At 38.4% G+C, this 18,704-nt stretch overlaps 1 protein-coding gene and 2 long non-coding RNA genes across 7 annotated transcripts in view; 1 reads left to right on the plus strand and 2 right to left on the minus strand.

Annotated features, from left to right (window-relative positions):
* The window catches only part of LOC111261215 (uncharacterized), a 57,599-nt gene extending 47,396 nt beyond the window's left edge, over positions 1–10,203 (plus strand). The window contains exons 4-6 of one of the 5 annotated variants that reach the window (XR_002680844.2): positions 3,446–3,716; positions 4,545–4,638; positions 9,918–10,203. This is a non-coding gene — a long non-coding RNA (uncharacterized LOC111261215). The other 4 variants (XR_002680845.2, XR_015311397.1, XR_002680849.2 and 1 more) reach the window with 4 other exon arrangements.
* LOC111261212 (cuticle protein 10.9) lies at positions 2,479–3,541 on the minus strand. The gene is made up of 2 exons (XM_022834527.2): positions 3,483–3,541; positions 2,479–3,221 (listed from the first exon to the last, which is right to left on the minus strand). The coding sequence occupies exons 1-2, from the start codon at positions 3,492–3,494 to the stop codon at positions 2,718–2,720; spliced, it is 516 nt and encodes a 171-aa protein (XP_022690262.1). The 5' UTR covers positions 3,495–3,541; the 3' UTR covers positions 2,479–2,717.
* A 3,531-nt stretch (positions 10,204–13,734) lies between the features above and the next one.
* LOC147753371 (uncharacterized) lies at positions 13,735–18,082 on the minus strand. The gene is made up of 2 exons (XR_015311400.1): positions 17,994–18,082; positions 13,735–14,425 (listed from the first exon to the last, which is right to left on the minus strand). It is a non-coding gene; the product is annotated as an uncharacterized LOC147753371 (long non-coding RNA).
* Positions 18,083–18,704: the final 622 nt, after the last annotated feature.

Raw genomic sequence — 18,704 nt, forward strand, 5'->3', positions numbered from 1 at the left:
ACGCGTACGTTCCTCTTCTATATTGTCATCTTTGTTTCCAATACGTATGCCTCTGAGCATACTCTATGATTGCATCCAGCTTTTACTGATTAAATCACTGCATGGCCTAGGATAGAGATGGCGAGGTGGCTGAAAATAAAAACCGGGGTATGTGACCTCGTTGGTCAAGTATTAGGATTTCTTTGTTGTTCAGTAGCTTTTTCCGATTGAATGTGGAAGATAATAACACTTTATTCTGAATTCAGAATCCGAAATTGGACAACTCACTAGAGCACCTTGGAACGACTTCAGCCAGCAGACGAGCTGCAAAGATAGAGCAGCCGATCGAAATTACTTTCCCAAATAGAAGCATGGAATCATCGTACGCTGATTTTTCATCCTCGTGCAGAAAAAAGTGCGCCGATTTCTGACTTGGAAGGGTTTTAGATGCCTCGTTTGTTCACAGCAGCGCAGCGGCTATATTGAAGCCAAGATAAAAGCATTTGACGAAAGAGAGGCTGAAGGTTGTTAGAGGTGGCTTGTTAAAGAGGGCTCTGTACGTCGGGGTTACCGAAGTCAACAAGCAACTAAGAACCACGAGGATTTAACATTCCGCGCGGACCTACATGATGTGATCATAAAGAAGTGGCTGACGGAAAGACCTAGCGGTTAAAACCTGCAATACGCGGAGCTCGAAACCTGAGTTATATTTTACTGGACGTAGAATTTTTGTAACACCGGTATTACTTACGGTCCTACAAAACTTCGTTCATCCTGACCTTAGGATATTTTAGTGTAAGCTTTACCAAATGTTTACATTATGTCCACGGTGAACGAGATTTAAGGGAAAAGCTCAATTGTTTCCAATACGACAACTTCGAATCAAAACATTTTTTCTGCTGTTATGATCTCATTTGCATGCTGATTCCCCCCTCGACTAATTTCAGCGGAGTCTTAATACAGCATATACAACGTTTATCATAAAGCGTTACTTGGAAATATCTTGGTCTGGAAAGACTGCTATTCGTCCACTGAACTATTTGAAGACTTTGTATAATCGCGAAAAAATTGCATTTTTTAATATAGTTAAGATGGATTATAGGATGTACCTTTTGTATGTGAACCTCAATGTGCTGATGGTTGATTTGCAAAAAGAAGTGTTTGGATAGATAATGGTAGGCAGACGGCTTAATAAAGAAAAGGTTTTTCAAGAGCTGGCCACGTTTCCATTAGCTACAGACTAGGACGTACCATTAAATATTTGGCCCGAATATAATAAAAATTTTTATTAGTTAAATTCAAGCGAATTTACAACATATGTTATATATTCGGCTTTCAAAATTGCCAATGAACTTAAGCTAGATTGCGCTGCCCAACGAAAATCACAAGCCAGTACTATGAGATTGAGGTGAATCGTGCCATTTACATTGACCAAATCCTCAAAACGTCTTACTTCTCAATGATCCTTCTATTTACCGCAATTATTTCGTCTTCTTTATTTATATATAAAAAATCTGACGGTATCTGTATAGCGTCTAATAGCATTGAGTGTTTTCAGAACAAGTTCCATCACTGTATCAGGCGAAAGAGGAATGGCAAGTTTTTCTATATAATCTCTATATATATATATATATATACCAATTGACTTGAACACAACTTGACATACTTTGTCTACAACGTATATTTTCCTAACTTAACAGATTAGCTAATGAGTTAGAGAACTTAAAAATATTATTCTGTCCATCATACATATCGTTCTTATCCTCTTCCCGATTGTCTATACCATATGTCATTGATCTGTAGTGAGGCATACTTCTAACAACATGTTAACTACGCTTTCCTATAGAGGCATCGTGATATATTTTAGTTACAAGGCTAACAAATGTGATAGGAGCGAACACATGCACATACACGTTCCTCTAGTTACCCATTTTTGTTTCCGTGATAGACAAGCAAACGTAAATTAGGTAAAAAAAAAAAAAAGAGACTGCTATTGCTGCGCATATTCGATATACGTATAGTACAATGCGCATAAAGCTATCACTACTTCGAAAAATAATTTTTCAAACATCTTTGCTGGACAAACAAGTGCTAAAATTCTGCTCGACGTGTAGCAAACACAGAGATCATACGCAAAATTAGGAGCACAGTGTAGGAATGTTGGCTTATCGCTACGCGATCGTGTAGCTCTGAAGTAGCAGACTCTCTGTTCGGTCTTCTGACCGTACACTGTGTGAAATTTTTTTTCAAGGTTGCTAAAAGCAACCTTTAGCAGAGCCAAGATTTAAGTAAAGCTTGACTGGAGATTTTCTGCGGGGGGATAGTATATGAGCTATTTTGTGTAGGCACGGATAACTGAATGACTGGGATTATAACATGTGATAAATAAAATTATGGAAAGTATGGCTCGACTGCCACTGGCATTAATATATCATTTTTATACAATTTATTTCGTCAGCGATGAAAATCACAGATATTTTATAAAAATGCACGTAGATGTATATCGAGAGTTTTATCTTTATTTCTAGAACCATGTATAGATGCATATTATAACAACAATTGTAGGGTATAAATATACAGAAAATATGAAGCTACGAGATATGATAAAGCCAGCTACGTGGAGGAGATCAGAATATCAAAGAATGAAGGAGTGAATACGCCTGTTGGTTGCGCCCCAAGTCAGGTATTAAAAATCAAAGAACCTCAAGGTGCATCGACAAAAAATTGTACAGTAACATTTAGTAATGTCCATAGGCGGGGGCATGAGCATAGGCCGTGATAGGAGCAGCCGCCGAGGTCTTTACGTCCAAGGGAGCAGCATTGTAGTGGGCGGCAGCAGGAGCCGAAGGAGCGGTTCCGGGCTCGTTGGTCTTGATGCTGGCACGGAAACCGAGCTTGTCGGCAACATACTCAACATGACGCGAGATGCCGTGAACATCAGTGAACGAGTAAGATCCCTTCTTGTTGTTGTGGGCATCGGAAACCTCGTGGCGAGATTGCTTGGTGCCGTACTCATCGACGGATTCATAGCCGAAGCGGTATGGCTGAGGGGGGTACGCAATGTCGGCCTTAGTTACAATGGGGGCGGCGGCAGCATAGTTCAGAGGAGCGGCATGGGCATAAGCTAGAGGGGCAGCATGAGCGGCGTATTCATGTCCGTAAGAGTTAAGACCTTGGCTAGTGTAGCCCAGGCCAAGTTCGGTAGCGTGGGCGGCCGCTACGGCCACAGAAGCGACGATAACCTAAAGCAAAAAAGGCAGATATATAAGGTGAGAAATACGGTTCAAACATTAGGTTTAAAGCATCTAAACACAATCCAATGTTGCACTTTTTTAGGCGTCCCGATCAACCTGGCGAATCCTAATATCGAATAGAATGCCATGCCTCCTCATATGATAGGGCTGATTGTTGTTATTATTATGTTATTGTTCTGTTATTTGTTAAAAAGAGATCTTTTTTTTTGCAGAAATGTCAACGCAAGATTCGGAGAATGCCCACTCTACCTTGGCAATCATGCTTGACAGCAAATTCTATTCTTACAAGTGGCTACGACCGCCATTTGCCTGCCGACGGATTTATATACGGTCGTACATTAAACACTTGCTGGCCAAGCCCTTTCCAAGGTCTCACAAAATAAACGCACGTATTCCAAAGGACAGCGACCCAAAGTCATCGTCAAAAATCCGTTTGTACGCTAACGGAGCTCCAACCAGCGTATGTTCGTAATATAAGGAAGGGTAAAATGTTCGCAGTTACGTTGTTATTAATTGGCAGGCTGTTTTATAAAACTCGATTTACATATAATATAAGCTTATATGTACGCACTGCTACACTTCTACAGTGTGACCAAAGTATCCGAGAACATAGATTATATGTGTGTAGTTGTTATATACCACCCACCTGTTGTTGATGTCGTCGCTGTTTCCATCAACAAACAATTACAACCTATTGATAATTATGTACTCTGTTATTATTTCTTGCTGGCCTGCGTAGCCGGCACGAGTGTCGCCGACGACTTCACTAAAAGCCAATTGATAGGATTCATTGTAACACTGAGTGTAGTCAGTCTGTCTACTGGAATTTTCTTTCTATTTTCGTTTATGTCTCGATAAATTCGTTTACTTCGATTGATAACTTTGTTCGGTTGACATGTGAGATACTATATGCGACAGCGTTTTTATGTTTATATCACTGATAGTGTACAATTGCTTATCTCTAGGTGTTTGCTAATGTACGCACGCATCAATCGACGTCCGCCGCTCCTGCTAGACATCTGCTATAACAGATCCAATGTCTTTTTCACAGTATCATTAACAACAACTGCTATTTGTTATCTAGGGTAACGGGGGGGGGGGGGGTATCTATTGATAAAAAAATCGGTCATAAACTTTGCGTGATGATGCGTAAATGGCGGATTTTTTTTACAAGATAAGTTATGTCATCTAGATAGCTCTCATTCAAGTTGTTGGCAGTACCTGTAAGTAGGAACTCTTTCGTGAATCATGTAAAAATCAAAACAAATACGTTGTTAAACTATTCGAGTCCGTCCTAAATTTTTCCCACAGGATTCGATACCTAGCAAAATGCGTGAAGATATTCAAAAATAGATCAGTCCTGAAGTTCTCGCTCTGCTGCAAAAGCTGATGGTGGACTCTTAAGGTAAGCTTAGTCATAAGCACACAATGAACTTTATTGAAATTAGTTGTATTTAGCAACGCTTGGCTAGTTTTATTTTCGATGGATGGCTACCGGAAGGAAGGTCTGTCTTCAATCCAGACCATCTAGTATATTCTGAAGGCTAAAAGGCAGGCACGAAAACGTTTGACTCCTAACAGTATCTTTTTGAAGCGTGTACTGGAATCCGACCATATTGTCAATAGAGTCTGAGCGCTAACGTCATTTTTGAACTCGGGAGTTCCATATGTCACCCAGATATTCCGAAAACCTCAATCTCTTCGAAACTTGTCTTCTGCTATACGTCAAACGTCGCGCTTCGATAGATGACTAAACAAAAATGTTAGAGGTGCTATATATTTGCTAAATTATATGTTTTCAGCCGAATTTTATTTTATGCAAATATGCGTACCAAATGAAAATTAAGTGTCTTGTACGGTCTATGCTTCTCGAAGTTCTTCATGATCTATAGAAATTCGCCAGTGCAACTGTATCTTAGATGCAGAATCCGACACGGCGATTACGTGCACGATCGTGCTTAGTATACATCTCTGCTGTTACTATAATATTTCATTCGATATACTTACGTGTTACCTGTGGAGTTATTTAGATTTCAATGCTTTTATAATTTTAGATATTATTGGGGTAGAATAACCAGTGTACGATGTAAGGTATCCGTGCTTTACACTTAATTCGTATATACATGTCTATTCTTCCCAGCCATGACACTCACAAGAATCTAGAACTGCAACTATTTAATAAATACCATAGATAGATCGACTAGACTTGAACGTGGCCAAATATTTTGATATTTTTTATAGCAACAAAACTATTTCAAACCACACCTTCCCAATAAATGATAGTTATATAAACGTAAATAAATACGGGCGGGCTGATAGGCACTATTTTATACTAACTCGTATAAAGTATACTTGGAAATAATAATCAAGATCGTCATGATTGTTATAATTGTGCTTATATAGTGATAACACTAATTACTTGTCAACAGCCATAACGAATGTTAATTAAGCCCCCGGCAGCAGGGAATCCAACCGAAAACAGTACGCTTTGCGGAGCTAACTCATACAGGCAAAAACACGCCACACGATGCCCTCATCCCGTACACGAACGACATATGTTAGTTTATTGCAAAGTATTTATTTGCAGGGATCGTAGTCCCAGTGCTGCGTACTGCAATGAATATCCAAAAAGGCAGATAGGCTGCCAGGCAGGACAACGAGAGAGACAGCTCTTTCCTTTCACTGTTTTGCCTTTATCTATTCGATCCGCTGGTGCTAGATACCGCACGGCCGGTCGGTACCCCGCCTCCTTATTTGAGAGGGCCAAAAGTACCTTTGCTGTCGGCACAGTCGAATGTCATATGGCCGACTTTGGCCACCGCGTAACCTTTGAGTAGATCCCCTTTCTTGTTGATCTATGTGTTTATATATAATATGACTTTAGTTGTCTATAGTTTCGCATCGATATTGCTATTGATATCGTAAACTGCCACTGCAAATGGTGCTAATGGTAATGCTAGTTGCGTACAGCCTGTTCCCGCATTTCCAGAATATGATTACGCCGTTGCCCTTACAGTCGACAGTATCAGTGCGCGTAAATAGGCATTGCTTAACACGGCTGTAGAGCTGGCTGCTTTTATATCGGTACAATTTAACTCATTCGGGCAAATTAATTGTGTGCACCAAAATCAGGCCAAGCAGCTCCCCGGTGGCTACTGGGAACCCATCAGGGGCCAGAAGACCGACTATGCGCCACGAATATAGAAGCTTAAGGCTAACAATGGTGTTAGGAAAACCGAGTCATGGTGTAAATAATGTGGTCAGCAGGTGTCAAGAAGCTGTCGTTATTTTAGCCTGCCTCGTAGGAACAACAACATCGCCGATTAAGGCAATAGGCGGACGGGACAGAAACAGCACTGGCTGTTCGTATAATACCAGTCCAGTTTATACAACCGCAGCTTCGAATACTATTAACTTTTCGGGGCAACTACCGAGGCTATTTGCGATTTCTCACCGTCCAGAATTGACACACGACAGAGCAAAATGGCATTTTATCAAGATAAGGTGACGAGGGCGGTTATATCAGCAGCGTCGACGGCGACGGTGAAGCCAATGTCGACTGAAGCGTATTCGTACTTATCATTAGCGCGTAATAGTATAAATCCATACACTAAATATGTTACCGGGCCCATTTTGAAACGGTGATGGAACATTGAGGAGCTTTTTGCTTTGATTGACTTTTGCTACTGCTGCTGCTGCTGTCCAATCGCAGTTCCTATAGTGCTATTATACTTACCACCATTGTTAAACGACGTTCTTCAACTGCCGGACGATCCTTTATAGTTCAAGTAAGGGAAAATAATATGTTCACAGTAGTTTCTTCCTGGCTAGGCTTCTAACTGATTTATAAATAACATGCCTACGTTATACACTAAAACAAGGCTTTTTAAATGTAATTATCTACAGTACAATACGTATCTTATTTTTCAGGAAGGAATGGTGCCTTAGTATTGCGTTTAAGCGATTTTAGGTAGCAAAATACAAATAGCTCAATTACAAAAAAAGGACGATTCATCAATCTGAATATCGGCCTACAGACTTCCCTGAAATTTTGTACTACTTTTTGTCTTAAGCACGCACCATGTGAAGATATCAAAAGTGCCTACTATAATTAATGTGTTAGACTCCCTATTTTATGTTTAGATGTATATTAATAACTTAACGTTTTTTTTACGTGAATTGACGGTTTTGTTGCTCGCGTTATGTATTCTATCCAAGCTATTGCGCTAAGACACCGCGTGGCATATCGTGGCATATTAGTGAAACTTATCCGGCCGTTTGTTTCATAACAATCAATCCATAGCGGAATTGTCGATTCCGTCCTAAGAATACACGCCCTTTCTTAGTTCAATCTTTCATAGGACAAACAATTGAAACTGGCTATGAAGGACAGTAATTTTTAGTAGTGAGAAGGATAGTAAAGGAAAGTTGATTGAGCTTATTGATTTAACTACTACGCCTGAACAGGTTATCCTTAAGACGACTATAGACGAAATGTAGTCCCAAGATAGATCACATGTAACAGTCACACTATACAGATGCCGTGGAACTCTGTTTGTCCAACCGAATCACTTCCGGCTCATTGACACTTCCTTTCTAAATTGTTTTCATAGGAAGTTACAGATTTTAAGTTGTACCACTTTACCAAACAACTTTCTCGCATTATCGAATTAAATCTATTCGATAGGCTCAGTGAAAGACCGGTAAAAATATATAAAACATTTATTATCAATTTCACTTTATACTATAATAGTTAATAATGCTATATTAAATTGATTAACTAATATAATTGACCATAGCTTACGCTACAATAATAAGTGAAAGGTCTGTCCGGCCTTGCCGTTACGGCCAAACAGTCACTAGTGTTCCTCCTCTGTGTAGGCCTACTAACTCATATAAAGAGATATTCCAACGAGTCGCGTTGAATATCTATCTGATGCAGAACTACCGTTCTTCTTATTGTTGATACTGATAACGATATTATCTTCGACAGTCCAATAGTCGAATGATTGATTGTGTTTGAAACGGAAACGTCAAATGTCATAAACAACGATTACCTTGAATCAGTGCTTATGGCATTATTTATATACATACCGAAATCTACTGCTTAAGCGTTTAAAGTTCTTCCTTCAAAACCAGAATGCGTCAACAAGTCCGTGTATACAAGGTATCTATACGCTCCTATGGGATATCTATTGCATAAAAATGAGCAACGCGTGGCTCGAGACGCAGTTACTGAGCTCAAAGGAGAAACAATAATAATAACAATAAGGCGTTATACAGCATCTTCATTTCTTGGTGGGATATTTTCCTAGCGTATTTTCATCGACTGTTCTCCACCATGTCTGATATGGCTGGGAAATGCCACCTCTAATGATTTTCCTGGTGACACTTGTGCCGTTTGTCCTGACATCGATGGCGTAGGACCTGAATAATTGTTCTCTACGTATCTAAGAGCTACGCCCTTGGTCGCATAAATCATTTGTGTTAACAAGATTTGCTTAGTAACGATATAATAATGCTTCCATAATAAGCAAATTTGTATATCATATGAGATTTGTACGCAGCTGCTTTATATTGTGCACTCAATCGTTACTTAATACACGGACAGAAATTAATCATTTGTATTGAACAAAGCGCCGTAGCCAATAAATAGAATAAATAATAGAAAATAACATTTACTTTAGCGTCTTCAAAGTCTACGCCTATATTTGGTTATTACATGTAAGCGTCATAATACTTTAGCTCAGATACCTCTAATTGTTCTATAGTACGGCTTCAAAGTACGACTGCCTAAAGAGAATATGATACGTACTGCATGAATTGTTTATAGCGTGATCGGTAATGTGTTAGTCCTATGATTGTGTACACAGCGGAAAAATTTTCGCCTTAAAAGAGAGAGAAATCAAAATGGCGTCCATTGCCGAATAGCGTACGCCGCATCTCTGACACCATAATAATAAACACTTCTGAGACGAAGGCCCATTTTTCCTTTCCTCTTTTATGTATTGCAATAATGATGATAATAACGTCAGTCATTACGGTTTTAAATAATGCAAGTTGTCGTCTGAAGCTTTAATGCGTCCAACGCGCGCTATTTTAAATACATCGTTATACGAAATATCGATACTGAGTGTTCGTATATTTGTCTACATGAATTTGAATAGTAGCGTAATCTATAGCCCAATTGTATCTGATGTAGAGACGCCCAACTAATAAAGCGCTGAATACAGCTTCTTTCTAACATATGAAGTTGCAAAAACAAATGCTTTCTTAAAGATACTTGGCTTAAAAATTCCATTATTTTGGATTATATATAGTGCAAAATTATTTTGATAAAACGAGAGCCCGGCAGAGTGAATCAATCGGAAAGAAATTGGTACACAAAGTAAACATTTATAGAGGAACATTGAGTAATGCGATAAAAATCATTGCAAGCGTCGATAATGTTTTAACGTACCTAATACATGATCGTTTTTCTATTTATGTTAAATATTTTACTGAAGGCATGACAGCTGACCAACAGTGTGTCGAATAATTAGTCGTTCCTTTTATACATCTGTACATACCTGCGTTCACCTGTGTTTTAAATTTGTATGTATAAGTACGCACGAAAATTTATATGTATGCATTTTATACTATGTTAGTCTTACAGGTTGTTGTATATGTTACACTATGTATTAGTGCACTGCGCTATCTATCTTTACAGATTCCAGGATGGGGTCGCGGCGGCCTCGTTTATCTTCAAAGCAAGCGCCGAATTAAATTCTGTGCAGTAATTAACCCTTCCCTACGTTAGAACGCGTTCCCTGTTACATTTACCTCATGAAAAACATTTTCGGTTTCGGCAGAAGTTCTGCGGGTTACGATTTGTTTATTTAGAAAAGCTTTCAGATATATTGTGGATACGACGAAATCTACGTAAGGTGCCTAAATAAAGAATACATTGTTATACGGCGGTTACAAATTATTAACATAGTGGCTCCTTTTCTCTTGTTATTAAAGAATATAATGCGCCTCTAGTATGTTGGATCGATGAGTGTAGAATACAAGATAATTAATTTTTCGAACTTTTTCATAAGCATGCTTCTTTTATTTTCAATCAATGGAAGTCTGTGGTGTGAAAGCCGAAAAGTTTGGGAAAGCAATCTTGACATCATCTTAAGATCTGTATAATTTTCTAGTTAAGCAAAATTTTCAGGAAAATCAAAGTCTGTGGAGCAAGTTTTGGTGAGTATAATAAGTAATAGAGAGTTTTCAACTATAGCTCATGCATTCTTGCCGCCGTGATTCTTACAGGACAACGCTGAGGGTTTTTGTACCATGAGAGTTGTTTGACTCTGTTTAGTAATTTTAGCGGTTTACTGTATAGGTCGTCCATTGTCTCCTCCGAGAGAGAACACTTCAGCCTTAAATGACAAACAAAGAGCTCACAGATCGGTACGTATGAGCACCTGCACTAGACGGCCCAAAAGACACTGTAAAATATTCCAGCTGTAGAATTGCAACCCATAGCGATGATTATGGGAAATCCGTTTTTATCAAGCGTGTCTGTTTAATACACGAATCGATTGTTTTCATAGCGTAAAAAAGAACCAGGCATCTCCACGTCTTCTACTTTAATCTTCGCTCAAATCATGTCGCACTCGCTCGGTCAATTTTCCGCCTTATTAATTTTTCCGAGGTGAGCTAGTATGGAAATCTTAGATAGATTAAACCTGAATGCTAATCCCCGTAAAACATAGCTTTGAACATTTGTTTTTTATTTTTGCATAGAATGTTCCACAAGATTTATCTTCGAGTTCAAAATTTCGTTTCTAGCACTTTTCTAAATCAACAACTCACGGCCTTTCTAATAGAAGATCGGTAGTAGAAGAGAAAAAGAGAACGGTGATAAGGCGAAACTGTATTCATCGTTATAGCTTCAAAATGGAATCAATATTCAAAAACTACTTCAATTTTCTGTTTTTCCACGACTCACAGGAATCACCCGCGTAAAGTCTAAATAATCATATCCAAGTTAACAGTTTCAAGTTCCAGAGAATACAGGCGACTCTCCAAAACACGTAAAACCATCTTAAATTGTTCCATCGTTACAAACAACACCATTTTTAATTAGGGCTGTAATTTCTTTTACATTGTTTGTGTGTAATAATTATCTTTCTTCACGCAGGTTGTGTAGTATGGGATTGATCTGACATAGCGTTATTTTGTAACATATGCAAGTAGCACCAGATCGAAACTTAGTCGGCGAGGTATGAAGAGTTGCTACATTTTTGATGCTTTCCCATTAAATTGACGCCTCTAATCAATATAAATTGTTGGTAGGGAGAAGTTGTTTCATATGTTATTAAATGGAGTTGAAAGTGTTAAAGAGAATTCCCACCAGCGGAAAACGATAGCAAACAATTCTACAGATTTCGCTACGTAAAGAAATTTAATCGGAAATCAGCTAACAACAAAAAAAAAGCTTTATAGATTTAGATTTTATGAAATTGTGGGGTTAGTGAGCATTGTCATTTAAAACAGTACCCGATAATTGCTATACCCAAAAAGCTTGTTTAGAAGTGCGCTTCCCCAAAAGCTTTCATACTGAAATTCCACAATTGGTTAACGAATTCTAACTCTATTTAAAAAAAAAATTAACCTTCGTTAATTCAACTCACAAGAAATACTTCAGGGAAAATCGCTATGTGGATCATTTGTGGGCTCAAGTCGAGCCGCATTAGTAACCTTCACCAAAGGTTTTTTCAAAGGCTAATGTGGTTGTTATTTCACTTTCGCGTGCACAAATCGCACGCTTGATCATCTTATAATTTCCGTTTTCTAAGTGGCTTTTTCCATTTCTCAACCCGTTTTTGATTACACGATGTAGCCAGGCGGTCGGCTGCACCGACCTACTTGATGATATTCTTTCGTCTACACATGCAATCATATAGTATCATCAAATTATTTGCTGATGTCAAAGAAATCCAATTTACATTTTAAATAATATCTAAGCGGTTGTACAAGTACACACCGTCGGACGATGAGATAGCCCAGAAATTCTCAACGGCTGTCGAAGCAGTCGTTATGAACCCACCTTTGTCTACTTGAAAACGGAAATAATTCTTACAAACGACAGGAGGGTGCTTCGGACGATATGGGAGACACAATGAATAAATAAATACTGGTCTGTCGGCAAACACAATTAATAGTGTTATACGCAATAGGTCATCAAACAATGAAGATGTTCGAGGTTATCATAAGTCAATACTTCGGTAACAGTTGTTAGAAGAAACAAGCAAATAAAAAGAATGGCGTTGTAAACAAAAAAAAAATAAACAAAAAAAATCATTCTTTACCTATCGGAAGCTAGATTTAGACGTCTTCCATTCGGGAGCGCACTCCATTAGATTCATTGAGTTCGTCAGGCATTGCTTTGACGCGCATTTAAATTAGAACAACTGTTACACGGATAAATACGTCTCCTCCGTAAGTAAAGGTCACACCGTACTCAGAATAGATGTCCTGGTTTGTATGCAGCACCTTTTGACGTCGACAAGGCTTGTGTGCCGCAAATGTACTCCATTTTCATCCGATTCAAGATAACATTTTCGCCAAATGCTGTCAACATCTGACCAACAAGTTAGAGCAAAAAAGAACACTTCAACATAGGATAATGCTTAATCATGAGTAAAAGAAGACACAACAAAAAGGGGAAGTTGTTGAAGAAGCACCCACTACATGTGCTCCGATTGATTTCAATTACCCGGTAGCAGGCTTATCAGAAAAGCGAAATAAATAATAAATTTACTTGAGGGCAGAATACTTACTGTCTTTAAACACCTACCTTCGAAAAGGACTCAAAACAAAGCAGAAGTTTCCAAATCGATCGGGAACCCGATCGTCAGCAAAATATTCGGAGCACCACTCGAGAAACAGCTGTTACCGAATGCTGATGTAACAGAGCTCGCACTACTAGAAGGAGCCATATATTCGAAATGCGTAAATATTTTAAAATATAATAGTTTTGTCGAATCGAAACTCTTAATAATGATTCGATCAATGGAACTCAATGAGTCCATTCACACACAGAACCGTAACTACCAACGTCACCAGGTCCTCCATTGGCTTAAAGATTTTAACGTTCGCTGAAAAATGATTGTGTGTACACATTAAAAGGCACGCCTTCAGGGACAGCAAGGACAATACGCAGTTATCTTATCTTCCTAAATGAATCCTGTTTAGCCACTTGGGGCATCTAATCATCAACAGTCAGCCCGACGCGAATCCTTTCAGCGTGCCCAAGACTTTCCGGTGCGTATTTCGAACGAGATCCGCCTTGTGCAATTTGTCCGCGATACAGCTGATTAACTAGAACTTACTCATATCTTCACTGACACATCTATAGTTCTCAGCAATGCGAAAGGTCAGTCAGGAATATTTCTATTTCTATAAATGCTAAATTTCTTTTATGCTAAGAACGACACGTTTCAAATCACAAAAGAAAGACTAAATATTTTAATATTTTTTACTTTATTACGTGTTTAAGGACGAACGAACAGTGTCGTAGTTGACGTATACTATTCACAAATAGCAGAAGCTGTATATGCAGAAGAGATCACGATAGAAGAAAGAAATAATAGGGAGCATGAAGAGAAGGAAGCCAGTTAATATAAATAACACTTTGTATGACTTAAGATCGAATTAAACAGATTAATAGGTCATCCTTCAATATTATCATTACAGACTAGATGAAAAGTGCCTCAAAAATTATGAGTTTTATATCTGCAGCTACGCAAATTATTGTTATTTTCGTAGTGTCGGTGGCTATAGGCCGGAGCATGGCCGTAGGTTGCTACCGGCCTGACAGCCACCTTTGCCAGAGCTGGCACGCTTTTTATGGCAATCGGCTAAACGCGGTAGTACGCAGCAACTGGAACTGACTGGACAGTTCCAGCCTCGTTAATCCGACCTACTCAATGTGGCGGTAATGCCCTCAGCATTAGTGAACGAGTAGGATTCATTTTTGTTGTTGCGGGCATCGGACACCTCATGACGATACTGCTTGGTACTGTATTTATCTACTCGTAAGGCTGAGGAGGGTAGGCAATGGCCTTAGCCACAACGAAACAGTAGCAAAAATCTTGGCGGCAGGAGCATGGGCCAAAGGGCCGACGTGACCATACATGTCAGATGAAGCGCTAATCCTTTTTTCGTCATATTCATAGGAGAAGAAGGTATCGAGGCGAGGTACGACACAAACCGCAGCAACGGTGGCCGAAACGATGGCAGCATAATGGTAGAAAAAAATTGATCTAGGTTAGATTATTATCTGAAGTACGTAACAAAGAGTTCATTTTACAACACCCCATTAACTTGAGAATTAAACGCATGTGTGGTTATCAATACTTATTTACGGCTGTGCGCATCTCCGCTGACAACATAGCTACGCTTTTTTTAAATCGGAAATTATAATGCAGAGTATAAGCAATATAAACGTATTCGGTGCTGTATCGTTATTTAATTCTCTATGGTGTAACGGCAGCAGGGGTACCTTAGCGAACATTGTACGTGGACAGTTTTACATCAGATCTGTCAACTTTCTTCATATATGTTTGCGAAGTTGGTTATCCCCCACAATACATTTCTGGTAGGTGTAGTCCCTCAATACCCTAACATAATATCCCATAACCGTTAAGTAGTAGACTTTCGCTTGTCCCTAATATTTATGGAACATCCCGTGTCCTGAAATGATCATTATTGTCTATTGATGGCTAATGGCTGGACATGATAGTACGCGTGATTGCATCAATTTACCCTTCATAAAGTCAGCCTTCATTCCGAACCATTTCCCGGAACACGTCGTAAAATATAACTGTGTTTAACAATGTTGTTGAAAGGTATTTTCATAGTCACGATCTTATGATTGTAAGTTCACATTCTCATTACACTGATACAGCCGCGGATTTGGGTTTTTTTAGAGAAAAAAAAAAAAAAAAAAAAAAAAAAGCATTTTTTAGTGAACTCTTTGTTGCCGAAAAGAATGAATTACGAGATTCGTTAAAATAGATTTTTTAAATAACATGTGTGTATAAGTATATTTAATTTAAATTTAAATTTTAATTTAAATTAAATTCTTTTTTTTTTTCAGTAAGGACATATTCGATACTTTCCACGACAGTTCCGTACTCAAAATATTTAAGAATCGGGGTACAAGTTTGTTTCGATTAAGTATTACTTTTTTACATTTAAGAAGAAAGCGTAAGAATCGAAAGGGCTAGTAGTCAAAAAATAAAGGTGACCTACATATCTTAATTATATTATAGGTCTAGTCGAACGTTACGGAACGCGATTTACAGAAAAATTATAATAATGAGACCTAACAAAAATTTTTCTACTGTATTTCAGGAATCTACAGGGCAGATGTGATTATACCCAAATTCGCCTGTTAATACTTTAAAGGAACACAAAAGTCTGTTATTTTCGGTTCGCATCCGATCTAGGGCCGATTTTTGATGATTACATGTTGTTCCAAGCCGCTTTATGACGAGCAATAAACAGATCTTCTGTTTGCGGCATGGACCGTCTACTCGTTGTGTCTTTATATAGTTATGTGCACACCTATGTAACTTTCAGATGATAACAGGGTTCTACTTGCTGTTGACAACTGCATCATGGAGAAGAAAGCTCGCTTTTTATGACGTTAATATAACTCGGCAGCTGCCGATCGTCGATACTTTAACGAGTAATTGTCATCTAATTTCAATTCAGGCTTTTCACTTCTACGCTAGGGTATCTGCAAATTTATCTAAATACTTTTCTTAAGATTATAAAATCGGTAGCGACATTAACAGCAGACGTTTTCTCTCGTCAATACAATGTTCGGTCATCACAGTCTTTCCACACATCCCGTTGCATGGAAACCCGTTCTAAGAACTCTGCAACTAACTAAAAAGATAGAAAAGTGTATTTCCAAGGATCCGATACGCACTTTGCCGACCAACTGTAATCCAATAGTTTGATTACTTCGTAAAAATTTCAAACAGAAAAAGGTTTTTTTCTTTCTTATGCAGTGGCCTTTCAAGAATAAGGGTGTTTTTTGTTTCTATCTCCTTCGGACACGGAGCAGTCGCAGAGTGTGTTCTACTATTCGGTCACAAGAAAATGTTTGGCTTTTTTTATTTGTTGTAAAAATCGGTCGTAGAAACGCCCTTCGGCTACCCGAGATTTAGAAATGGCTACCACTATAAGTAAAATGGTATTTATAATAAGTGTCCATGTTCGAAGCATTGCGCTAGTAGTTAAGGGGACATCATGTTTCCCAGCAAGGTGACAGAGTGCAAACCCGGCTGAGCATGTGATCGTGTTGTACTGGTTGCCTTCTGCCCAGATATTAACCCTGGGTTACTACGTATCAGACGTTATTACGCTACACGTTAACGAATCTCGATACGCTAACGTCGGTTCTCTTATCGTCGTTTTTAAAACCGTGTTGAAAAATATGGACAGGGATATTCAAAGACGTGTCTGCCAACGGCTTAGACTCTAGAATTAAAGGCCCGAATGCAGCCTTTAAATAACCAAAAAAATGAAAAATCGCAGTGAATCTTTGCAGACTTTCTCATTGTATTTAATTGAATTTTCCAAAGAATGGCCTAAGAACCTACCGTCCCTTCCAATGATAAAACGAGTAACAATTGCGAATGTCAAAATACTGGTACCTAGCACTGCATCATCACTAAAATGTTGCTAAGGACAAATTCAATTGACGGATATCAGCGAGTTATTGCTGATGATAGATTTAGATCGTATTATATGTATTGACTTTAGTGCTACAACAAAAAAAAAAACAAACATGTACACATTTAAAACGCCTTTCGAAAATTGCTAATAACTTATTCCTTCTTTCGTGATAAAAGAGCTCGACGCGCGGCGTCTAAGTAGCTGAGCGGGATCATCATATTAAATATACTTTAAACGTAACTCTTTTTAATATTGGTGTGTTTTAACGCACTGAATACAAATTCGTTTCGACAAAAACAAAATCCTAGCAGATCGAATAACGAACTAAATAGGGAGTTTTGTTTTTGTGCAATTGGCGATTGCCTATCCAGCCATTCGTTAAGCGGCGTCACGATCAGGTACTGTGTAAAAACAATGGGTTATCAAGCATTATTTATTATTATTATTATTATATAGTATATATATTATATAGTATACGACACTGGCGCACACAGGTGCCTTACCATTTTGCCAAAGTTTGCACTTATCATTTGAGCGAACTTTTCTACCCATAAATGTGATTAACTCTATTCTAAAATAATAAAATAAAAAAAAGGCAGTACCTAATATCCATATTTTTGCAATATTGAAAAAAGCGTATTATTAATAAAGGCAAATAAATCCAAGGCACTATAGTTGAATGTAGTATGATAAATTGTATTGCACTGTGAGAAGAATTAAGCAATCGTCTAATAATAAATAAATAAGCGGGCACCAGAATTATGGTTGATGCCTCCAGGAGTTCAGCCATTTATCACAGTTCAGCACATTCAAACATTCAATAAGTTACTATTAGTTGTACTATATAAATATTATAGGCATAAAAATAACCAAAATTCTCTAAGTAAGTTCAGTTTAATAGGCAACGTTCATTGGTTGCATGGGGCGTAACATGATTCATTCGTCCTGCTTGGAACATACATTCTGTAAACGAGACGTCCTTAATAGTTGAGTGAGTCAGATAGCCTTTTATGAGTGCATCTCAAGTCGTACCTTTGTTCCACAGAGCTGTCAAACGTCGTGGGCAAATACCACTGAGAAAATGTCACGTCTGGACGGGACGGTCACATTTTGTCATGAACTATAGATCAGCTAAATGGCAAGATCAGGCACGATTCGCTTTCATTCATAGAACACAAATGATAACTATCGTTGATAGGAACTATGGATAAGCTCATTGTTCCTTTCTATTTAGTTATCAGTTACTGATTAGATATTGAATGTTAAGTAAAATTAAGGGAAAGCTGTTGCCAAATCAGGAAGCACGTTAAAGAGGATGACTGATAATGAAGGACATCCGTGGTAGCAAGCAAAGTCGAACTGGACGTCGGCTGTATTTGGCGATTTGGCCTATTTGTGATAGGCTTATCTTTTTGTCAGTTATATCAATACAATATATAAAACCAATGAAAAAATATACCTAAAAAGAGACGTGTGGCATGACAGCTCACCATACGACGTATTTGCAGAAGCGATTTTATGCTGCTAATAAAGAACTGTCGTATGTAATTTCTCTACCTGTAACATCTCGACATACATCGATTATGGGATCTGCTTGCCCACGAATAGCCCTCTTTAGAGCATTAGTCCGTTATCACACGGACTTAGAACACGGCGTTAATCAACGTTGATGCTGTCATCAAGTAACCCAATTGCCGTGTCAGCGGTCCATGAGTCTCTTGAGAAACATCGGGACAGCGAGCC

Source organism: Varroa jacobsoni, unplaced genomic scaffold (assembly GCF_002532875.2).
Source record: "Varroa jacobsoni isolate VJ856 unplaced genomic scaffold, vjacob_1.0 scaffold_533, whole genome shotgun sequence".
NCBI classification, from domain to species: domain Eukaryota; kingdom Metazoa; phylum Arthropoda; class Arachnida; order Mesostigmata; family Varroidae; genus Varroa; species Varroa jacobsoni.